This window comes from Panthera leo, chromosome D1 (assembly GCF_018350215.1).
Source record: "Panthera leo isolate Ple1 chromosome D1, P.leo_Ple1_pat1.1, whole genome shotgun sequence".
Taxonomy (NCBI): domain Eukaryota; kingdom Metazoa; phylum Chordata; class Mammalia; order Carnivora; family Felidae; genus Panthera; species Panthera leo.
The window spans coordinates 75,497,329-75,521,963 of NC_056688.1; the positions used below are offsets into that span (position 1 = coordinate 75,497,329).

The 24,635-nt window shown below is 48.2% G+C and overlaps 1 protein-coding gene across 2 annotated transcripts in view; it reads left to right on the forward strand.

Annotated features, from left to right (window-relative positions):
• NAV2 (neuron navigator 2) overlaps nt 1-24,635 on the forward strand; it is a 324,049-nt gene that overhangs the window by 152,913 nt on the left and 146,501 nt on the right. For both annotated transcript variants that reach the window (XM_042904228.1, XM_042904227.1), the window contains exons 7-10: nt 3,332-4,433; nt 9,437-9,549; nt 14,555-14,663; nt 16,573-16,962. In XM_042904228.1, the coding sequence (XP_042760162.1) occupies nt 3,332-4,433; nt 9,437-9,549; nt 14,555-14,663; nt 16,573-16,962 (1,714 nt within the window). The remainder of the gene's footprint in view (nt 1-3,331; nt 4,434-9,436; nt 9,550-14,554; nt 14,664-16,572; nt 16,963-24,635) is intronic.

Consider the following 24,635-nt stretch of genomic DNA (forward strand, 5'->3'; position numbering starts at 1 on the left):
GTTAATGGATCCCAACCCTTAGGTATCATGGTACCCTACACAGCCCTCTGTAGTCCTTTACATTGTTCTCTGCTCTGCTTGAGGCCTGTTGCCTCTTTGGACAGTGAGTTCCTAGTGGGTAGACCTTATTTTGTACTCCTCTGTATTCCCAGTGGCTAGAATATGTAGGTGGGCCTCTAAAATCCTTTTATGGGGAGGTATGAGCAAAGTCCTCGGAAAATGCCATGTGACGCCAACCAAGTGGGTCAGTCAGCTTGAAGGTCTCAGCGTGACACGGAAGGCATTTGAGCAGGGGTTTAAAAGACACGTGGAAGTTTCTGGGAGCGAGCTGTTTTGGCCCAGGGTGGTATGCGTCCTACCTACATTGTGCGAGCCCTTCCCCAGCCTCCCTCTTTCCCCCGCCCCTGGCCTGGCACCTTGGATCTGAAGGAGACAACATCTTTAGCTTAGTCTGCCCATTTCACTTAGATGAGCCAGGTGTCTGTTTCACTCTCGGTTAGTCCTTGGCTAGTTAGTTGTTGGTTGATTTCTAGCTGTGTTTGTTAGTGTTAGAAATACACAGACCTGCTAGGTAGGAGCGTTTGTCAAACCATTGCAAGCAAGCTTTCTTGAGGTTCTAAGGAATGTGTGGGAGCAGAGAAGTCCTACTGATCTGTGCACTTACACTCAGTGGAATGTGCCTAAGACTTCTTTAGGAAAGAGGGGCACACCTCTGAATATGATGCAGTTCTTGTGAGGACATTGTTACAACCTGCCCCAAAAGACCCCCTTTTCTTTAGCTCATATTTTCTAACAAATGATAAAATTTATCAGCCATGTTAGTTATCCGTTCCTCTGCTGGACTGTAAATTCTAAGAAGGCAGGGACTTTTGTTTTGCATTGATGTATCCCAGGTGCCTAGAACAACGTCTGACATACACATTGAATGAGCGAATATTGACATGAATGAATATATTGAGTGAACAAATGAATCCTTTGGCCTCAGATCTGAACCCAGGTTAAGGGAAAGACCGTTGCCTTATGAGAAGTGGAACTTGGGATTGGAGGTCACCAGTATTTACTGCAGAGAGCCAGCCTCTGCACTATAGGCTGCCTCCTTTCCAGAGGCTGGGCTGGGCTGTGCCCCAAAAAGGATGGCATGAACATACCTTAGCAACAGAAAAGTTGATGCCTAAAAAGCACTCCTACCATTTAAGTGCCTCTTGTTTAAATATATCCTTCACCAAAGGAGGTAGCTGTGATACAGTCCCAAGAGCACTGTATCAGGAGACCTGGGTTCAAGTCCCAGCTATGTCCATGTCTAGCTCTGTGGTTTAGGGTCGGTTACTAGCGCTCCCATGAGCCGCGGTTTCCTCACTCATAAAAGGGGGATAGTGAGCCCCTCTTCACAATGTGCCTAGCTCCGTACCTCCTGATACCAGGAGACCTTCCATAAGCAGCGTCAGGCTGCTGGAGACCCTCTGAAAGGCCGGCAGTGTGGGTGGGTTCCCGAGCCTGTTTGCAAGCCGGTCTCCAGCTCTCCCCAGGAAAAGATCCAACAACGCCTCGTGAGTTTTGTTAGGGAGGATTGTGCAGCACCCCCCGCTCCAAACCCAAATCCCCAGTAAGTCAGGAAGATGTATGTGTTTTAAAACATTGGGAGGTCTGCTTTGGATCACCCTGGAGCTGTGGCTTCCCGGAGCAGCTGGGAGTGAGTGGAGGAAAGCCGTTCCTCTGTCGGGAGTTCTCCCGGCTCGGTGCTCATGTCCCACACGGGGGCTGCCTGCACTCGGCTTTGGCGGCCGTTGACTTTTAAATCATAAAAAGCCGCTCTATACACAGTTTACTCTGTTGCTAGAAGGCAGCGGAACATAGGTATTAAAAAAAAAAAAAAAAAAAAACGGGCAGAAGAAGCAGCCGTTAATCCCGCCAGGCTTCTGGGCACTGGAGCAGTTGCGGATGACAAAAGTTAATTAGAAACATGAGCAGTTTAACTGAAAACACTTGTGACAATTGGAAGGGCAGCCTCTCCGGTCAGAGAATTTTTCCTAGGGAACCGTTGTGGGAGAAAGTGGCTGCCGCTAGGTAAGTCGTGTTGTGGTGACTTTGCAGGCACGGACGTGCTCTTCGGGGGCTGAAGGGCCGCATCCTCTTCGTTCTGTGCACCGGGCTGTATGGGGTGTGGGTGGCACGGCGCCGGGCTCAGCCGTGACGTGCCTTCCCGGCCACTTTCTGTCTGACAGCTGCCCCTGTGTGGGCGATAGAGCTGCTTGGTTCTGAGTGCTCGTGGAGGAGGGCATCCCTGATCTCGTTTCCGTGGTACGGGCCGCCTCGGCCAGCAGAACTCCAGTTTGGAACCGGCCCTTCTTAGAATCATTCTGATTCCACTTTGCAAATATCTTGAGGCGTTTCTGAGAAGAGAGTCTGGCTGGGGAAATACACCCTAAGCGCCAAAGGGGAGACCTTGACTTTCAGATAACCTGTGTGTTTTCATGCCTACAGTAAATCGATGTGCATTTTATACTCTTAAGCTAAAAAATCTTTTTTAAGTCTTGCCTGAATCGTGCTGGTACCGCTTTCAAAATGTCAACATAGGAAAAAGCGTCTCTGCTTTGATAGGACTTAGCAACTTCCTTGGGTAATTATTCTTCTGTAAAGATTATGCTTGGTTTCTCTTTCTTTTTTGTTCCGTTTTAATGTCTCTCCTACATTTTCTTAAAGGCGGCTAATTTTCAATTATTTCGCATTAACCGGGAAATTGGGTTGTGGGTTGAATAATTCAAAACAATATGTGTTTCCTACATCTTTCGTGGTGTAGGTTTTTGGTTTTTTACCAGAAACGCATGCTTAATTGTGCTTTGCACATGTTGATATTAAGATCAGTGTGCATTTGCACAGCAGATACCAGGATAGGACGGGAAATGTGAACTGTGTGTGATGGAGAGGAGGAAGTCAAGGTGGGATTTAAAAACTTAACCACGGGTGGGGGGCGCCTGGGTGGCTCAGTCAGTTAAGCGTCTGACTTCAGCTCAGGTTACGATCTCACGATTCGTGAGTTCGAGCCCCATGCCGGGCTTTGCGCTGACAGCTCAGGGCCTGGAGCCTGCTTCGGATTCTGTGTCTCCCTCCCCTCAGCTCCTCCCCTGCTCAGACTCTGTCTCTGTCTCAAAATAAATAAAGATTAAAAAAACTTAAAACAGCTTAACCACGGGTAAGGCACGGGAGGGTGGTGGAGCTATCTGAGCGTTTGGGTTGAGAGTGAGGAGCTGTGGAACCATGGCCCACCCTCCCTGGCCGTCAGCGCAGGTCCACAGGTGTAATTCGGGTTTCCTTCTCTTCCCCGTCTCTGCAGAGCCGTTGGCGAGCCCAGCCTCCTCCCACCCCGGAATGAGTGAAAATGCACCTGTTCCTCTGGAAAGTGGCAGCAGCCCCTCCCCTGCTAACAGCGGCGCCTCCTCGGCCATCCCCCAGCCCGGTGCTGCCTCCAAGCCCTGGCGCAGCAAGTCGGTCAGCGTGAAGCACAGTGCCACGCCGTCCATGCTCTCGGTCAAGCAGCCCGTGCCCGAGGCCCCCAGGCCCAGCCCCGAAGCCATGAAGCCAGCCCCCAACAGTCAGAGGTCCATGCTGGAAAAACTAAAGCTTTTCAACAGCAAAGGGGGTTCCAAGGCAGGCGAGGGCCCGGGGTCACGGGACACGAGCTGTGAGCGGCTCGAGATTCTACCCAGCTTTGAAGAGAGCGAAGAGACGGAAGCCACCAGTCGCTCGCTGTCCATGGCGGGTCCCGCTTCCAACAGCCCCAAGATCGCCCTCAAGGGCATCGCCCAGAGAACTTTTAGCCGGGCGCTGACCACCAAGAAGAGTTCCCCGAAAGGCAACGAGAAGGAAAAGGAGAAACAACAGCGGGAGAAGGAAAAGGAGAAAAGCAAGGACCTCGCCAAGAGAGCCTCTGTGACAGAAAGGCCGGACCTCAAAGAGGGGCCGAAAGAAGACCCCAGCGGGGCGGCGGTGACCGAGATGCCAAAAAAGTCCTCCAAGATCGCCAGCTTCATCCCCAAGGGGGGGAAGCTCAACAGTGCCAAGAAGGAGGCCACAGCCCCTTCCCACAGTGGAATACCAAAACCAGGAATGAAGAGCATGCCCGGGAAGTCCCCAAGTGCCCCTGCCCCTTCCAAGGAGGGGGAGCGGAGCCGGGGTGGGAAGCCGAGCTCGGGGCTCCCCCAGCAGAAGCCCCAGCTGGACGGCAGACACTCCAGTTCCTCCTCCAGCCTGGCGTCCTCAGAAGGAAGAGGCCCTGGAGGGACCACCCTGAACCACAGCATCAGCAGCCAGACCGTCAGCGGGTCCGTCGGGACCACCCAGACCACAGGAAGCAATACCGTCAGTGTTCAGCTACCTCAGCCCCAGCAGCAATACAACCATCCCAACACTGCCACCGTCGCGCCTTTCCTGTACAGGTAGGTGCGGCCGCCTGTCCGCCCTTGCTGGGCCGTGGGCAGAGGAGCCTTTCTGGTAGGTCCCAGGTCTTTGAGGGCAGGAACCCGGCCTGCCCTCCAGGAACATGAAAGCTAACAGCTAACGTACGCCTTGATAAGCTCCCAGTAGAGCCATACACGTGTGCTTGAGGGAGCGACTAGTACAACACGGCTTGGGGGAGGGGGAGAGGAAGCAAAATTCGAGCTGACCCCAGGATGAGGAGGAGTTGGCCAGGCACGTGGGGACCCAGGGGCGTTTCAGAAGCAGCCGCAGCAGGAGCAGACGCGGTAAGTGTGGTTTGGTATCAGTGTGACCGGCCCCGACATCGGTCCTAACATTTTCTGAACGTACCTTAAAAAATGAGAAACACAGATGTCACCTTGCTGAATGGGTGAGACCTCTTCTCACAGAGGCGTTCGTCTTGAGCTTCCAGATCCTCACGGCTGCTTACACATGGCACGTGTTAAGTATTTTTTCAGTCCTTGCTAGAATCTTTCTTCAAGAGAGCAGCATGAAAGGGCAAGGTAGTGATAGGAAGGGATCAGTTTTTTTTTTTTTTTAAGTTTATTTTGGGGGAGGGAGGGGCAGAGAGAGAGAGAGAGAGAGAGAGAGAATCCCAAGCAGGCTTTGCACTGACAGTGCATTGGGGAGCCTGATGCAAGGCTTGAACTCATGAACCGTGAGATGGTGACCTGAGTTTAAATCAAGAGTCGGATGCTTCACTGACTAAGCCACCCAGGAGCCCCAGGGAGAGATCAGTTCTAGAAGAACAAAAGAATCAGGTTATATTGAGGAGACAAGCCTGGATGCTTGCTTGTCTGACTCCATTCTGTCCATTATCTGTCCCCCACACTCTCTCTCTCTAATGACACATCCATAGGACTGCGGGAGACCACGTGGAGCCAGGTGCCGCTTGCTCTGTGTGCTTGTGGCCTGTGAGAGCCTCTCATTGCCCAGCCCGCACCACGCACCTTTGCAGGATGGAGGACACGGGCTCTGGGTGGTCCTTGGCCCATGTGGACAAGTCCTCTCCAGCAGATGGCAGCTGTGGTTTAAGGGAATCCCAGAGCTTTGCTCCCAGTGCCCAGCTTAATCCTGTACTTGAGACATGGAGTACATTTGGCCATTCTGCACAGCAGAATGTTACTAATACCTCTGCATAGCAAAAGGGGCCTGATGAGTGAATGCCGTTATCTAGGCACTTACTTTACAGCTTCTGCCCTAAGTATGTATACATATACACTGCACACACACACACACACCCCCGGACGCCCATAGGCATGGACATACATTGACAGCCACGTCCAAGTATGGACACAAGTTCACATACATATATAAAATGCTAGTGTGCATATGCACACATATATTTTCACACCTGTTCGCATGCAGACTCGTGCCCATACTTTCAGCTTCCTGTGTTTGTATGGTTCCCCCGAAGAAATGGATATCCCCTGTCTCCCTGCCTGAGTTGTGTTCTCGTAGGCTTTGTTACCGTGCCTGCCAACAGCGAGTGGGAAGACTGGCCTGAGTGATTCAGAGTAAAGCCAGGGAGGCCCAGCCAGTGAGGCAAGGCCAGGCTTCTCTTTGTCCCATCCCTCCTTCTTTCTCTTCTGCTTACCCTCCCCCTCAGCAGGGGTCACACCCGGACTTTTTAATTGGGAGAAGGTCATCTTTTTATTACATCCAGTCATTAGCTCAGCTAACCATTGGAGAAGAGTGCCAGGGCTTTTAGATAATGACTCAGCATTCGTCTCCATGCAGGGCTTTTAATACAGTTGTTCTCTGAACCATGGAGGCAGCTGAATTGCTCCCCATGAAATTTTTATCATTCCAGTAACATTAATAGTCTTGAGGTAATACATATTCAAGCTACTGCTCCCAGAGTCTTGATTTGCATTTTCGAAATTAAAATATATGATGGTGTTTGGACACCATCCATTTCACTCCCTTTTTCTTTTTTTCTGGAATGATTTGAAGGATTGTAAAACATTTAACCTCTTTTAAAATTTCACGCTTCTCTGTGAGAGGAAAACTCTTAACGAAAGAACAAATGTCTGACAAATACGAGAAATGAGAAAATGTCACTCGTATCTGTCAAGCTGTACTTGAATGTCCATGTTCACCCTGTGTGATGTCCCTCTGGCCCCTCTGATGTGCTTTTCCTTCTCAGGTGAGCCAGGATGGGAGTCAGGATGCCTGGGCTCTGTCTTTTATTAGCTTACAAATCGCTGGGTGGTCTGGGACCCTTCCCTGTGGGGACAGCTATGGAGCACATGCTACGTATGTGCAGAGACCCTGCCAAGGCTTTTCATGCCTTCGCCCATCGAATCATCCCCGAGACTTCACAAGCTCGCTACTTTTGAGATCCCCATTCTGTAGGTGAGAAAACTGAGGCTCTGAGCGATTAAATAACTCACACCAAGTCCAGAGCTAATAGCTAGAAGAGCTAGTGTCTAAACCCAAGTCTGTCTAACTAGAGGGGCCAAGTTCTTAAGCGCCAAACAGTCTTGGCTCGCTGAGTCAGTGCAGCTCCCTGAACCTCATTGTCTTCATCTATAGAGCAAGGAGATGAGATGAGATGAGAAGATTTTTTTAAATGGGTTAGACTCCCCTCGTGCTCTAAAATTCTCTCGAGTTCATGGGTTACTTACCGTAGAGAACTTGCTGTCTTCCCCTCCCCAGAACCTGTCAACATTGGCGATGTTACCAAGGCGTAAAAGAAAGATAAGTCATCTTTTTGAATCACACTGAATGAATTATATTGAGAAGTGACATGGACATGTATCACTTTACACTTGACCGAATGCTTCTTGAGTCCTGTCACGTGATTTTTGTGGCAGCCAGGAGAGGTCACTGTGGCTAGCCCTGCTGTACACATGGGGGACCTGAGGGTCAGAGGTGTGAAGTGACTTCTCACATGTGCGTGGCTCCCTGCAGCCAGCGAAATGTTCAGACTCCAAGTCTAATGCTCCTTCTAGGACCCAGCATCTTTCTAGACTTAAACATTTCTCGTTTATACATTCAGTACACCCTGCTTAAGGGCCCGCTCTACATGTGAACTTGAACAGCTTGAATTCTTACACGTACATGTCCAAAGAGCCAGTCTCTGCTTTCAGAGAGCTCTCTAGTTGAGGCAAGATTTATTAATTAGCTCGCATTGTAATACATCGGCATCAGGAGAATAAGAAGGCTGTAGAAACGCACAGGTGGAGCGCTTAGCCAGCAGAGTCAGGGAAGGTTTCCCGGCCAAGATGACATGGGAACTGTGTGTTAAAGGCTGATTAGGAGCAAGAGAGGAATGAAGAGGAAAAGAGCCTTTAGGCACAGGTCACACTAACTACGAAGGCAAAACCCTTAAGGGCATGGTGTGCTCTAGGAATGAAGACACAGGTGGAAGAGAAGGCACGGCAGGGCTGTGTGTACAGGGCAGGGTGGCACAAGACAGGGCTGGAAATGAATACCCATGTGGGGCGTTGTCTACCACAGTTAGGACGTCAGACCTTACTCTGTGGGCCATGGAAACCATCGGAGGCCTTTGATCAGAGGGTGATGTGATCGTATCGGTGTCGCAAAAACCAGTGGAGGATGGTGTGGGGAGTAGACTGGACCTACAGGCAGTCTAGAATAGAGGCCACAGACTCAGATGCCTGATTCCGACCCAAAAGGTCATAGAAACGAGTGTCCGGGGATAATGGGACCGCGGCAGAGGGAGTGCTAGACTGTCTAGAGGGAGCAGCCATCACTTGGCACCAGCAGGTGGCGCCCTGCAAGAAAGGCCGTGTAGACTTTCTTGTTTTCACTGCAAGTGGAGAAACGGACGAGGCAGAAATCCAGATATTTCTTGTGAAATCTCCCAATTTTAAACCGTTGAAATGAATTCAAAAAGCTTCAAAATACTACACAGACCAATAAGAATCTACGGGCTGGTTCCGACACCTGGCTGCCGTTTGCAACCTCCAGGCTGGAAGCAGTGTTTACAAAGTGCTTACAGGTCAGAGATGATGAAAGCCTGGACTCCGGCCAGTGGGTCAAAAGGAGCAACAGGAATCCAAAAATCCTCAAGGGGTGGGGACTGCAGGAATTTGGAATTGACGGCTTCATTAGGAGGGCGAAGGTGGGGAAGGATGGGTGACTTGAGGTTTCTCGGTACGTCCCCCACGTTTAATTAAGACAGTCCACATTCCTGGCAAACACTTTTTTCACAGAGAGTGAAGTCTGGGTGAATGAGTTCAGGATGCTAATGAATTAATAACGCTACACCCAGGGTTACGCATCTGAGTGTAATTACACATTTGCACGCCTCGCCTAGGTCAGCCGAGGTAGTTGTGGCAAGAACGCATTGCATGAAGCAGTGGCCTTGATTTACTGGACAAATAAAGGCACAGAGAAGGTTTGGGGAAGTACAGATTTCAAAGTGTTGAAATAATGATCGATGAGACCTTTCATCTCCGAAGATCTGAGCTCTGAATCCGAGACGTAGAGGGCCAACACACCTGCTTGGCACCCACTCCTGACTGGTTTTGTAGTCACCTTTCCAGAGAGAGCCATGACAGGAGGATTTGGGGAGGGCCACGGGGCTGCCAGTGGAGTCATCTTTATGCTTGACTTTCTGGTATTGCTGAGTACTTAGAAGTTGCTCTTTGGCGGAGGTTAAGTGATCCAAACCACTCAGTACTCTCCAGCCTTTTTCTGGCCAGACCTAGCTCCCTGATAGGGATTCGGAGAAGCATTCCCCAGTGAGGGATTGCAGACCCTCCATTTGGGCAATGAATATTTCATCTTTTACAGTTCGGTGGCTCCCTCCGTTTCTAGGACATTGCTCCACATGTGCTGATGAATTATTTCGAGTCAGTCTGCTGGTCTGCTCTGTTCTAAAGCGTCTCGTTGAAGGGGGTGATGGCGTGTGCTGTGGTCAGACCACCGTGGTCCAGATGTGGTAGCTACTGCTCGTGACAAGTGTGTCTGCTTTGGTTTGTGTGTGAAGGTCCCAGACAGACACCGAAGGGAATGTTACTGCTGAATCCAGCTCCACGGGCGTGAGCATGGAATCCAGCCACTACACTAAGAGTGGACAGCCTGCTCTGGAGGAGCTCACTGGTGAGTATGGAGCCCCAGAAAGTCTGTGTCTGCTGCCGATGAGACCTCCCACATAACCACCCGGCCTGATAGGAGTCGCCTTACTGTTGCACTGACGGATAACCTAAACAAAGTTACTAGTGTTATTTTTTTTGTTTTCCGTCTTCTCTTTCTTCCCTGTCTTCTCTCGCACAATCTACTCCCTTGTCCCCAGAATTATAAGTAAATCTCTCGCTTACTGGCAAATCCTGTTTTAATACATGTTCCATTTCATTCGTGTAGCGGACCTGGGCTGCTCTGACACTTAACTTTGAATCTCCTTGTTCACTCTTCAGATAAAGTCACTTTTGAACAAGATCTGGAACTATCATATCTTGCCTTTTTTTTTTTTTTTCTTTCCTGTGTGGAAGCACTGGTTGAAAATGCATTCTTGTCATCCTGCATTAATCGGAAAGGAGAACACAGCATGCTTCTTCTACCAAAAATAAACATATCTAAATTTTATTTAAGTTTAACTTAGACGATGATGATTAAAGGGCTATTATGTTACATGAAAACATAAAATCCACGGTTGCCATGTAGTTAATTCCACGGGTATTGATTTATTAAGGTTATAAACCTGTCACATCCTCAAAGGAGAAAAGTTAGCGTATGAGTCAGGATTCCTACTGCGCTGCATTCGGGGTTTATCACCACCTCTGTCTGTCTGCCCCGTTCCCCACTTCTGTGTCCTATGTTCCAGCAACTTCTAATCAGGGAAGTGAGTGGTAAACCACACATTTAGCAGTGGTTGTGTTATTCTTTGCATTATCTTACCACTTCCAGGGTTGGCTTAAAAATCGAATCCATGTTTCAAGTCCATTTATTAGGCTAAATATCCACGACCACACCGTTTTAATAGCCACATCACAGCTGTGGAGTTGGTCTGCAGCCCACGTGAGGGGATCATACCCATCTCACCATTAGCTCTGAGTATTAATTTCAGAGGATCTGAGCTATTTAACTATTTCCTTCTGGTTCTGCTGGCCGGGCACAGTGATGAGGCAGAGTTTTCAAGCCATTTAGAAGTGATCCATCTTGCAGTGGTTCAGGACCCCACATTTGGGATTGATTTTGTGCTTCCTTCTCTCCAAGCTTTGTACCTCCTTGCATATGAGGACATGGCTAGCCCAGCAAAAGAGCCCGCTACGAGAAGGGTGTGGCGTTCAGTGACTACTCAGGTCTCCACACACATTCCAGACTGTATTCTTATGTGCACACATCAAAAGAGGCAGGCTAGTGCTCCGAGAGCCCGGCATATATCAGATGTGTGTCCCGTGGAGTAGTGTGGATTCATGTCAGACTCTGAGGCTCTGCAAAATTCACATTTGAAAAGCAGAAGCAGCGGCCAGAGAACATTCCACATCACACTTCCCTCCCTTTTTTCTTCCTTCCTTCCCTCCTTCCCTTTTTTTTTTTTTTTTTTTTTGCTAAGTGGAATTTCTTAGAGTGACTTGTCTTTACGTTCAAGCAGTAGACATCACATGTGTGACTATGCTGTGAATCATTTTGTGGACACAGCGGATAGTAGCATAAGGTCGAATTAACCTATCCACAGCTGATCCCTTGAAGTGACAATGAGTAGCGGGTATATTCAGAAATGGACATTTATGACACTGACCGATTGCTTAGTTCTGCCCCTCTTCAGGTGGTGAACTAGGTGGGTTTTCCCATGGTGCTTTGTCATTTGTATGACATTACAGTTGAGACCTTGTAACTTGGATCATAGAGTCAGAAGGGAGCACACACACCTGTTGATTATCCAGTCCACGAATCCCTCTGTCCTTCACTGACAAATTGTCTTTCAGTCTCTGCTTGAATGTTTGTGACAGGAAATTATTCCTTCGTAAGGCAGCCCTTCCACTTTTTTGTTGGCCTTCACTGGTAACAGAAATTCTTTATTCTTTCGTTTCTAGTCACTGGATATAATCCATCCTCTTATAGCCCACAGCTGATTTCCATTCTTTGTCGTACAACAGCTTCTCCCTTGAGCCTCCTCCCTCCAAGGGAAAATCCCGGGCTCCCTCCATGTTCCTCTTGTAACACCCTGACGTCCTCCAAGGTCAGCCCTGTTGGGTCACAGTGTGGTGTTCTGTCCATCGTGGCCGGTCGCCCAAGGGAGGGCTGACCTTGTGAATACAGAGGAGCTGCAGAGGGACAGGGAATACCTTAAGACCTCTGTATGCGAGCAGAAGGGCCTCCATTTCCACCGGAGCACAGTTGTGTGTTCATTCTGCTCAGGCTGTGAGCTGGTGCACATCCTTGCTCAGATCGTGCAGCATCTGAGGAGACAGAAACGGCAATTGAGAATGTGATCACCTGAGCAAGGTGGGTGGGTCCTAGTTTGCGCTTCTGCGCTGCTCTTGGAATCTGGTATGTGTCGTGCTCTGGGCTGGGGCTGGGGGCGTTGCAGGCGTTTCCCAGCACAAAGCCGCACGCCCCAACAAGGGAAACAGGAAACTCGAATTCAGCAAGCCCTCATTTTGTGCCAGGCGTATCATAAGCGTCTCATGCGATCCTCCTACTGCCCCTTTCAGGGAAGGTTTTTATCCCCATTTGACAGATGACATTCAGAAAGGATCAAATGACTCACTCGAAGTCAAGCGGCTAATAGATAGCATCGCCAGAGTTCAAACCTTTGTCGAAATGCAGGCAGTCTGTGCTTTTTCTTTCAGCCCTACGCTGACCAAACATTTTTGGACAATAAATATCTCTCGGGCAACTGCAGATTTGTGTGAGAGTTACTAAGAGTAAGGGTGAGATACCTTCCCATCTCAAAGGTCTTTTGAATTTCTGAAGGAGAGTTTACAGGTGAACATGCCAATTAGGAGAGACATGGGAAAATAGGTACAATTATGATGCTTTTATAGGTGATTAAGTTAACTAATTGGGAAATTTGTGCCTAGATTTAGCTTTCTTTATTATTAATTTATTTTAAGTTTGTTTATTTTTGAGAGAGAGAGTGCACATATGTGCATGGGAGAGGGACAGAGAAAGAGAGCAAATCCTGATGAGGGGCTCGATCGCACAGACTGTGAGATCATGACCTGAGCTGACATAGAGAGTCGGATGCTTAACCGACTGAGCCACCCAGGCGCCCCTAGGTTTAGCTTTGATAAATGTTTACTGCAGGGCCTAGAGCTGTCCCAAGGATCAGTACCTTTTTGGCCTTCTTATGATAGACAGAATATGGCCAAAGTGACAGCAAAAGATACTGGATAGGCCAGGAGATAGATGTAGTTACATTCTTCCAGTGCCATGCAGGAAGGGAAGTAAACTTTCATCACTGCTTTTGTTTGAAAACACACATATATATGTATGTTTAAAGAATTGGGTGGGAAATGCAAGCCTGGACCACTGTTCAGATAAGAGAAAAATGCCTTCCAACTTTCTCTTGGTTCAAAAGGAGGAGAAAATTGGAAACACTTGGTATTTTCAAGGACCAGAGAGTTTGCTAGAGCAAATTTCCTCCATAAAATCACACATGTGTCATTCAGTCCATCTCCCGGTCTCCAGGCACTACCGTGTCAAGAACAACTATAGAAGCTTTTCTGCCTCAGAAAGAAAGTTCCATAACATTTCTTAGCTGCCTGTTCCCTTATTTAAATTATTTTTAATGTTTATTTATTGTTAGGAGACAGAGACATAGTGTGAACGAGGGAGGGACAGAGAGAGAGGGAGACACAGAATCCGAAGCAGGCTCCAGGCTCTGAACTGTCAGCACAGAGCCCGATGCGGGGCTCGAAACCGTGAACTGCGAGATCATGACCTGAACTGAAGTCTGACGCCCAACTGACTGAGCCACGCAGGTGCCCCGTTAGCTGCCTGTTCCCTTATTAATGACAGCTGCTGAGAGTTCTATGTAGTTCCTGATGTCAATTCCACTCGCTGCTGCCCGTCCATGTGTCCCAGTTCTATGCGGACATGTCCTTAAAAATGTTGCTCAAAGCTTGAGATAGTCACAGGCTTTTAAGGAGCCTCGATTGTGGCTCTTCAGCAGGCTTCTCAGCCTTCCCTGGAATTACTCTGAGGGACAGGTGTTTGCTTCCTTCCATCATTCCCCATCTCCTCTGCCCCATGTAAGCCCATACGAAGCAGAAGAGCCAGAGAGCCCAGAGCAAGGCTTCTCTGGAGGGCATGTGGCTTCCTAGCTTGTGTAGGGCCCGTTTCTGCTGGTACCCTTATGCCAGCTTGACCTCTGACTGGCCGGGTGTTGTGTGGAAAATCTTGCCCAGAGAATGGAAGTTTCATCCCCCGAAGAGAAACCCTCGGTCCTCTTGATGGCTTCCTGCTCTGCAGCACCAGCTGGCATGACTTTGTGCCTGAGGTGGATGCTGTGCTCGGGAATCTCCAGGCCCTATCCCATTTACAGCTGTCCTACGTCGGTACTGTTACTGTCCTCTTTTGAGGACTGTGGAATCTGAGCGATAGAGAAGGTCAGCACCTTCCCCACGGTCACGCAGCCAGTGAGTTAGAAGAACCAGAATTTGAGGTGACATAAAAATCCAACAGAAAGAGGCAAACCTCTCTCTGTAGAAATATTTGTGATTAATAAGTGAAGATCTTTTAGGCGCTGCAAGTCGTGTTTACCAAATAGGGCTGGTAGAAAGCAGAGTGTTACCACCAATGGGTGAGAAAATAAAATGCTTCACCCACTTCTGCACGGGCAGAAAATGATTGGTGGGAGGTGCTTAGACCTAACTTGTGTTTGTCTTTATTGGAGACAGTTTGTAAATGTGTTTGCCCTTCAGGCCAGGTGCTTTGCTTCTCCTGCAAGGTAGACTTTACCTGTTTCAGAAGGGACCTGGAGGGAAAAGAAAGACTTCTCTCCTTGGATTTAGCGACTTCCTTTGGGTGTCCATCCATCCATTTGTTCTTAAATCCTTAAGCGCCCACAGTGAGCCAGGCCCTGAGCATCGAACATGGCGTGTTCCATGGAGCTCATGATCTATCAGAGGATTAAAAGTCTTACGCCTCATCTTTCCAGGGGAAGACCCTGAAGCTCGACGGCTGCGAACAGTGAAGAACATCGCTGACCTGCGGCAGAACTTGGAGGAGACCATGTCTAGTTTACGGGGAACTCAGGTCACACACAGGTGAATGAATGTCTTCACTGAATCACGGGCGACTTGATTTTCATGCAGCTTCTCCTATGTTTGTTCATGCCACCAGCAATGCAACTTGGTTAATAATGGAATAAATAATTTTGATCCCCAAATGTGCTGGAATTCACAGAGCAGGCCATACAATGTGCAGAAGAGAAATGTCAGGGGCAAAAATCAGTATAGACTGGTTCCTCCCCAAAGCAGAAGGTCGCTAAATCCATTTGTCAGTGGATATTGTGGACCAGTTCCATTTAAATTTCACTTGCATTTTCCAAGCCTGTACTGTGCTGTTAAAATGAGCAGGTGAACTATATTTGACCTGTGTGATAAAGTGAATAACTTGAATTCCTACCCAGTCTTCTGATACACAGTGCTCTGTAATGTTGTTAGTCATGCCCGCGTATGAAACACGTAAGGAAATATTTATAAAAACTTATGATCGTGTTTAAACTGTGATTGCGTTGGATGAGATCTAGGATTACATTGGAAACATGCATCAGGTTGTTTTCATTGTTGAGCGTGAAGTCGAAGAGGTTGCAACCCTCTGACACCCTTCGTGGATTTTGGCAGAACCAAAGTTGACGGTTTGCCTTTGGCCTTGATGATGAAGGCAAAGTGCTAGTTACCCTGGTAACTCCCAGGGAGTCTCCCTTGCTTCTCCAATTTCAGTTTCTTTGATAAATGAACATAGCACAGGGACAGCAGGGCTTCCCCAACTCCCGGCAGCTTTGGCAGAACGGGGCTGAGCGCTGTGGGTTCTATCTTAAATGAGACAGGAGCCTGAACCTTAGGGGTCCCCAGTATGAGGGTAGTAAGGCCGCTTCTAGGATGAAAGGGAAACAGAAAGAGTTGAGGCACCAAACTGGTTCTTCCCGAGGACAGTAAACTTGACGGGTCGTAGTGTGGTGCCCCCTTGCCAAAGCTTTACCTATTTGATGGCATGGAGCCAGCTGCTAGACCCCGTGACGCCGTGATCAAGTATGAAACATCCCTCTTTCCACCTTAATCACCGAAACTGACTTGCTGGGGGTTGTGGCAGTTTGGTGGCTTTCTTGGTTTGGGCTAGGACAGTCATGATGACAGCGGGGAGACCTTTGATGGCTTTTCTTCAGGGAAGGCTCTCTCAGCTCAGTTGGGAGACCCCAGTGCGCTCTGCAGAGGTACATTAACCAGCCTGCTTGTGCCACAAGATCTGCAGGGCTGGAAAGAGTGATGTGAGAGTCTTTCTAATGGCCAGGGATGCACGCAGTCTCCTGGCAGATTCAGGTCCTTGTAACTTAATTTATTATGGACCTTCAACCTGGGTAATTACCACTCTCCCAGCCTCTTGTCCCTGAAATTTAGTTGTCCTTTTGGACGAGATGTGGGAGAAGAAAAGTGTGGGGGGAAATAGAGCTTAGAGTTAGAAAATCAGGGCTCTCCCCACCTGCTTGGTGTAGAGGGAGCTGAGCATGTGACAGGTGACACTGGGAGCTCGGGAGTGGAAAAGGGGAGCTGTCACACAGCATCCTGGAATGTGTGGGTCAGAGGATATGTTATGTCCCCTCCCTGTCATTTTGGCATTTTTCCTTTCTTGGGTTGGAAAGAAGAGTCCAGTAGTTAAGATCATTTCATTGAAGTCAGGGGTAAGTGGGGATCTGGTACCATGTTTTAGGGGGAAGGTCTCTGCTGGGCTTCTCAGAGTGTTCTATTCACGTACAGCTTTGTCTTCTCATTTTTAACAGGAAATACGGTGGGTAGTGCATTGGTGGCTATTGCTTGATCCTGTTTCGTGTATGGGAAGTATTTCATAGTTTTAAAAAAAAATTACATAATTCTAAAAAAAAAAAAAAAAAAAAAAAAGCTACAAAGGATCCTGAGTTAATGAGGTTCTAAGCCAAGGCCGCTTTTATGTTTTCAGCACATTGGAAACCACATTTGACACCAACGTCACCACGGAGATAAGTGGGCGCAGTATCCTCAGCCTGACAGGCAGACCCACTCCTCTGTCCTGGAGACTCGGCCAGTCCAGCCCCCGGCTCCAAGCGGGAGATGCCCCCTCTATGGGCAACGGGTACCCGCCTCGAGCCAACGCCAGCCGGTTCATCAACACCGAGTCGGGCCGCTACGTGTACTCTGCCCCTCTGAGGAGGCAGCTGGCCTCCAGGGGAAGCAGCGTCTGCCACGTGGACGTCTCAGACAAGGCAGGAGACGAGATGGACCTGGAAGGCATCAGCATGGACGCCCCCGGCTACATGAGTGACGGGGACGTTCTGAGCAAGAACATCCGGACTGATGACATCACAAGCGGGTGAGTCCCTGGGGCTTCTCTCTTTCCACAGAGCGGGAGAAGGCTTGGCAGCTGGTTTCTCTCTGGTGGGGCCTTGTGTAAGTTCTCTGAGATCAGACTGTCTACTGCACTCTGCTGTCCCTGTCAAAGGTGGTGTGGTGTGAGGGGGAACTTTCTGGGCTGACAGTCACCAGACCTGAGGCCCCAGTCCAGACTTAGCCAGTAACTTGCTAGGGGAGGTCTAGCAAGGTTCCACCAGGAGTGGAAGGTTCCACCAGGAACAAGGAGTGACACTTGGCAACAGACTGATCGTGTTGGTCCTTTAAACCAAGACTCGCGCCTAAGATGGAATCCAGACTCCTTAGTTCGGCCGCCGCCTTCTTAGAGGTCCTCCTCCTCCATCCGTCTTGCTTCCTCTGCTTCCTGGCTTCCTTCTCTTCCTCATTCTCATCAAGCTTCTTCCTGCCTCATGGGCTGTGGGCTCTCCACCTGGATTCGGTTCCTGTGATCCTTGGCCAGCAGCTCTTTGGAGGAACCCTCCTCGACTACTCAGCTTGAAGTAGTTATGTGGCCTGCCCCGTGCCCTGATCATCTCCATCGCCGTCTTATGCTCCCCCGAAAACTTGTCCCTATTGGAAATTATCCTGACGACATGTTTATATTTTCTTGTCCCCCTGCCCCCTCCTGCTTGCCACAATAAAGCACCATGAAGGAGGGACATCGTCTGGCCTATTCGCCGCCTTATCCCCCATGCATGGTACACACAGAAGCTTGTATCATAAATATGGCTGACTTCATGAATGTGTGGATCGAGAGATGAAGGAAAAAACCCAGCCTCCCTGTTTCTCCATTTGTTCACATGGGAAGTTAAAGTGAGCGGTGGGATGATGTCTAAGTTGCCCTGTGGCCACGTATGGCACGAGGCAAGGCTTCCTGATATTAACTTCACTCCCAGATCTCTGTGAGAACTGAAGGAGCCCCTGTTTATTTCACTTGCCTGAGACTTCTTCATTTGAGAACTTGTGCACAAACTCTCCAAGATCTTTTCCTCCTCTCCCAAAATTAGCAGTCAGAATTGCAGCTAATAGAAATCAGGCATGGGGCACCTGGATGGCTCAGTTGGTTAAGCATCCGACTTTGGCTCAGGTCATGATCTTGCACCCCGTGGGTTCGAGTCCTGCCTCAGGCTCTGTGCTGACAGCTCAGAGCCTGGAGCCTGCTTCAGATTCTGTGTCTCCCTCTCTTTCTCTCTGCCCCTCCCCTGTTCTCACCCTGTCTCTCTCTCTCTCTCTCTCTCTCTCTCTCTCTCTCTCTCTCTGTCTCTTGCTCGCTTTCTCATTAAAACAAACAAACAAACAAACATACAGTCATAATAATCATCCTGCTCATTTCCATGAACAGAGTGATCAAGATCCCCATGGGTGAGTCAGTATTTAAATAATTTTAATAATAGCTAATGTTCCCACTACGTGCCAAGCACTGTGCTTCATATACGTTATCTTGTTCTGTGTCACAACAAGTAGGTGATATCATAATCCCCATTTTTATGAATGAGTAGGAAGGGTAAAGAACTTGCCTAAGGTCTCAAAGTGATGAGGAGACAGAGCCCAGGGTTCGGGGCTTCAGAACCTGAGCCTGTTATTAAACCATCTTCTCCAACATTTTATCACTACACTAAAATAGCACAACTACTGGAGTTTATTTCAAAATTAATTGACTTTTGCTCAGTTTTACTTGTCTTAGTAGAAATGTTCTTTCATTTCATGAAAACCTCAGCTATAGACATGCTTTGGCTTTCTGCCCGTCCCTTTTAGAACCATCTTGGTGAGCAAAATCTTGGGAGACAGGAGCCACCAAACCCTTACAGTGGGACAAATTTCTGCTTTCCAGAATGGCTGGGAACATTAATGGACTAGTAAAATCTGGTTAACCGAGAGCATAATCATATGTTGCTAGTTTTCCATAAGCACGAAAAACAATCACATATACCTATTACTAAAATTGCCTGTAATTTAACCTTTTTATTATTATTTAGAAGACTTTTGGTGTCCAGTGTGGCCTCAAGATTATCATTACCAATTCCCACTGGAATATGCTACGAAAATATTTTTTAGTGATTCTGAGATTTTTTGTGCGTGTGTCCTCTAATAGTTAATTTTATTGTCAAGCTAGTCTTTTAATCCTCAGTAGACGGTCAGTGTCTGGTTTTGAGGTAGTGTTTACAGTTTCCACAAGGTGGCGTCATTGGAACACTGTCCACTGAACCTGAGTGCTGTCCCAGTGAGATGGTCCTAGATTTTTAGCTCTTCAACCATAACCTTTATCCCTGCTAAGTAGCACAAATGTTTACATTTCAGTTCCTGCTTCGGGAAAGCTTACATTTTTAGCAAGTGAGATATGCTCAGAGCAAGTGCAGATAAAAGTGCGGAAATGTAAGCAAACCACCCAATTATTGACACTGGAGAACTCTGGTCTGGTTTCCTTCCCCATTTCTTTTAATGCAGAACTTTACCTTCAAAATGAGGAGAGGGAAGCCCGGATGGCATCTAATGCTCCGGAACACGAGTTAAGTAAGACTCCGCTCTATGGAGACGCGTGTTGAGTTTTCTGTTTTGAGGCCAAGTTACCTGTTTGCCTTCATATGCTGAGTTCAAGGCAGGTTTAAGGTTCTTGGTACTCTTTTCTTTTTCCCCTTATACACTTGACTATGTGTAGGTGTTGAAGGACTGAGCTATTGTTCCGTGCTTTGGAATCTGCTAAATAAGTCCTTGCTGAAGCAGTGGATGTAGTGGAAAGAAAACAGACCGAGTCGTGAGCCTGAGCTGGAACCCTGCTCGGCCCCCTTGCAAGCTCTGTGACGTTAGTACAACATTTAACGCCCCTAAGCCTTGCAGCACTACAATTAATATGGTCTTTACCCCTCTACAATTAGATAGTTCTCTTTGAGGTTGTGTCTGGTTAATGGCAAATATCTGATGAAGACACAGGGTTTCAGACAGGATCTAGGTGTCTTATCAACCTCAAACATCCAGACACTTGAAAACAGTGAGATGATTAAAGTGTTCATCCAGATGTTTGTTTGGCTTAATGGGAGCGGCCTTGATGTGTGAGTAATATATAAATCCGTGTGGAGGCTCTTAAAGTTTTTGTAAAAGTTTACACCAAGTTTATTTAGAATGCCTGATGTGGAACTAAGCTTGGTTTCTGAAAACCCATGACCTTGGGGTTTAAAATGACACACTGTACCCCCCAGCTTGGTCTAGCAGCTGTTTTTTGCTGTCTCTAGTTCATTGTCTCCACTGGATATGTATGCACATGCACCTGTGTGTATCATTCAAGTCTCCCTAAGGTGGGGCTGAAATTACTCTGTTTCCATTGAGTTTTGCTAAGAACCTAATAGCAAATGCCTTTTGTCTTTATGAGTGTGTATTTATTAAACTCTTCTATCGCACTTAGTATGCACCAGGCGTGACAAAGAACTTTATAGTTGTCACCTGACCTCACCACTTCCTTTTATTAGATTGATAAATTGAGCTTTGGCTGTACTTCATGGAAGAGAAATGAAAATAACAGACGAAGATGTTTCTTACTAAGTTTTGATCTGTGAAGTCAATCCATTTACTGATCTTCTAAAAATTCAAAGTGCCATATGGTATAGAATAAAATTAAAGGGACCGGCTTAGCGTCCATATGTTTGGAAAGATGATTTTTTTTTTTCCTTTCAGAGGAGGCACTCAGTTGTATCATGTTCCTTTTGCAAGAACCTTTGATGACTTCCCATTTCTTGTAGGAACAGATCTCACCTGAATGTGGGAAGCTCTTTATGGTCTTTTCGTCAGCTGCCCTCTCTTCCTTAGCCCTGGCCACAGCCCACCTCACATGCCCCACGGTCCCCACTGCTCTGGGTTACCTGCTATTCATTACCAAAGACTATGTGTCCTGTATGTGTAAAGCTTGGTGCCTCACGACATGGCTGTTTCTCCATGGCGTTCCTTTCCCTCAGGCCTATCTGACTGATTCGAAAAAATAAACATCCTCCGCCAAAGGTGGAGCTCCTGGAAGGCAGGCAGTACTCAGTATTTTTCTAAACTCAGAGACCACAAGTGGGTATTTAATGAATATCTGTGCATGACCTGTTCTCCATGCGTACCCTCCCAGGACCTTGAGCTTCTATAACTTGCCACCATCAGCTATAAAACCCAATGATGCTATCTACAGACCTGGGAGAAAATCAACTTCAGCTGCTTTGTCTTTTTGGTGCGATGCATAGCTCCATCTAGTGGCCAGTATGGGATGTGATGCTATGGTTTTGATTGCTTTTAATTCTGCCTTCTGTTGCTTTGGGACTCAGGGCTCAGGAAGTGGTAAGTCTAGTAGCTGGTTTGTCTTTCACATGTGGCCTGACCAGGAGTGTGGTGTGGGAGGGAAAGCAGGGTTGGGAGCAAGCTGGTCTTCCGGGCTGGCTCTGTGATAGCTGCAGTCTTCCCCGTTAGGTGTCAGGGATTTCTCCATCAACAGATAGTACATGTGTGCTGGTCCCTGCTGGGGGACTCTGATCTTCGGAAGTAGAGCAGCCCATGCCCCCTGAATTTCCTATAGCTCCGTAAATATGTCGGGGCGTGTCTTAGCTCAGGCGGCTCTAGCAAAATACCTTGAACTGGGGGCCTTAAATAACAGACACTTACTTCTACAGTTCTGGAGGCTGAAATCCAACATCAGAGTGCCAGCATGGTCAGGTTCTGGTGAGTGCCCCCTTCCTGGCTTGCTGTGTCCTCACATGGCAGAGAGAAGTGTTGTGCTATGTCTCCCTTTTCTTAGGAGGGCACTAATCCCATCATGGGGGCCCCACCCTCTTCATGACCTAATTGAACCCAGTTACCTCCCACAGCTAATTCAACATGTGAACAACATACAAACATACGAATTGGTGGGGGTGACGGAGACAAGCATTTAATCTATAACACAGGGTGTTTGATGCTTCTGTGTATCATTTGCATGTGCACCACCTGTGCCTAGATTGCTTTTTCCATCATTGCTGCCAGGTCACCTCCTCGCAGAAGCCTTCCGTGATTCTTTCCGAGTGGAGGTGGGGACTCTGGGCACCCGTGGTATTTGACTTGCCCATAATAGTAGCACTACATCAGAATTATTATAAAAATGTGTATGGGGGTGCCTGGATGGCTCAGTCAGTTGAGTGTCCTACTTGGGCTCAAGTTACGATCTCACAGTCCGTGAGTTTGAGCCCTGCATTGGGCTCTCTGCTGTGAGCACAGAGCCCTCTTCGGATCCTCCCTTTCTCTCTCTCTCTCTGCCCTTCTCGTGCTCTCTCTCAAAAATAAGCAAACATTTAAAATAAATAAATATGTGTGTGTATAAAATCAAACAAGGGACCCCCACAAAATAATTTTTAGACTATTTCAGTGTGTTAATTCTGAAGAAGGTACAAAGCCCACACCTGTTGCAGCCTCTTAAAGGTGAAAGTCACATCTGTCTTGGACGTTCCCGTGTCTTCATTGGTTGGCGCAGTTCCTGTTGCATAGTAAATAGCCAATAAATATTTGTTGAATGAATGCTGCTACTGACCGTGAGCGAAGCAAGACCAATCACACGCCCCTGAATGAATGTGTAGCTAAGTTAGAAGCCCCTTGAGTTTAATTCAGGCCCAGCTGCGTTGTCTGCCCTCTGCTTGGCCCTGTCTTTTGTCGGATTATTCCAGACCTTTGACCACCCCCATCACAGTAAGCTGGACACGGACAGTACAGGAAAAGCGAGACAGCCCAGAACATTAGGGCCGTGTGCCCTGGGGGTAGCGGAGATGGGGTGCCGCTGTTCTCTCCCTTCCTGCATTGACCATCATGGTCGGATGTGCGAGATATTTCTCACCAAGTCAGCATAGATCACGGCAGACAGCACTGAGAGTCGAAAAGAGGGCACCAATGGCATGAAAGGCTCTTTCTTATCTGGTGAATGTTTCTCATGGTCTTTCCAGGCCAGACCCGCAGTGACCTTGACAGGCTGTTGTTCCTGGCAGATTGGTAAGAGAGAAAGCCAACATAAATGATTTTAGGTGAGACTGTCCTGAAAGGCCCTGGGTCATGGCAGGGCATGGCAGACACCCCTGGCATTTGGGAAGGATGGGTTCTTGTTTCTCCAGGTTGGTCCCTCTGCAATGACCTTGCTTTGTTAGGGCTGTTAGGAGGCTTGGGAAGACCAAGTCGCCAGTCAGCCACTGGGCAGGTCCTGATGGAGTTAGAAAGGTTTCATTGTCATGGAAAGGTAAAGACTCAGCCCTGTAGGCAGACTGATGTGTAAGGCCTTGGGTAAGTCACTCGTCCCTAATGCACTGCACCCTTTTCACGTGCTCGTGTGCACGCACACACAATACACACACACACACACACACACACACACACACAAAGTATAATGTACGGGTGTCTGGGTGGCTGAGTCAGCTGAGCATCCGACTTGGGCTCACATTGTGATCTCACAGTTGGTGAGTTCCAGCCCCACGTCGGGCTCTATGCTGACAGTGCAGAGCCTGCTTTGGATCCTCTGTCCCCCTTGCTCTCTGCCCCTCCCTCACTCACTTTCTGTCTCTCAAAAATGACATTAAAAAAAGGAAGTAAAAACTGAAAAAAAATAAAAAGTACAGTGGAGCTCCAGCATGAAGCCACAGGCCCGGAGTAACTCCACAGGCCAGTGATGGGGCTGGGCCAGGCCCCAGTGCACAGCCTGTCTGTTCCTCTCTGCTTCCCTCAGTGTTTCCTCACTGACAGGTCTTAATGGTGTATGAATTCACAGAAACCATAAATGCTTTTCCCTGTCTAATATTTTCCTCAATGTTAAGTATCCCAGGCAAGTACAGTGACCCCTGTTTTCCTAAAAAGCTCGCTTTAGAGCAAGCAAGCACAGGGTGTCGTGCGGGGGGCACGATTCATTTCCCCAAGCGTTGCAGAACCAGGGACCGCTTTCCCCGTGTGGTTGTGGTGTCATGGGACGTGGTGGTTTGGCTGATCGATGACTCTGGCTACCAGTGTCCATGGTCCCTGATGCCCGCAGAGGTATGGGTTGCACACTTCTTCAACCCGCAGTCGACCCCCTTGATTTACTGAGTGTGGGAAATCTATCAGCCCTTATCGGCAGCTGGGTAGGCAGTTTTATCAGAGAAGAAAGAACAATCGAGCTGACAACGGGCTGAAAGTAGAGAAATTCCCCAGCATTCCCGAGCTGACTCCAGCCACCGTGGGTGACGATAGATTGAGTGGGCAGAGACCAGGATTAAAGAAAGATTTACTGGGAACAGCTCCATGAAATGACGTGTGGTCCGCTTTCGGCATGGGCAAGCTAGACTGCCGCTCATAACTAATAGCAAATGTTGGCCTAGTAATTTATGGGGAAGAGAGAAAAAAGGGGGTGTCTTGTCTTCTCAGGAAACCAGGCCCTGACTTCTTGAGAATTTCCTAGCTTGCTTTGGGATTTGAATCCCTTCCTACCTCCCTCTTTTCCCCAGCATCCTGCAGGAAAGGAGAGGGAAAGGGAACAAAAGTGGGTGCTTTGAGAAGAGAAAGCCATACCTCAGGCTGCCTTGAATGGTCCTTAAAGGGGCCTGACTGCCTGCTCTCCACCCTTACCAGTACGGGTTCCAGAGCTTCCCAAAGCATGGGCTCTCATGGATTTGGAATCTGGAAAACTTC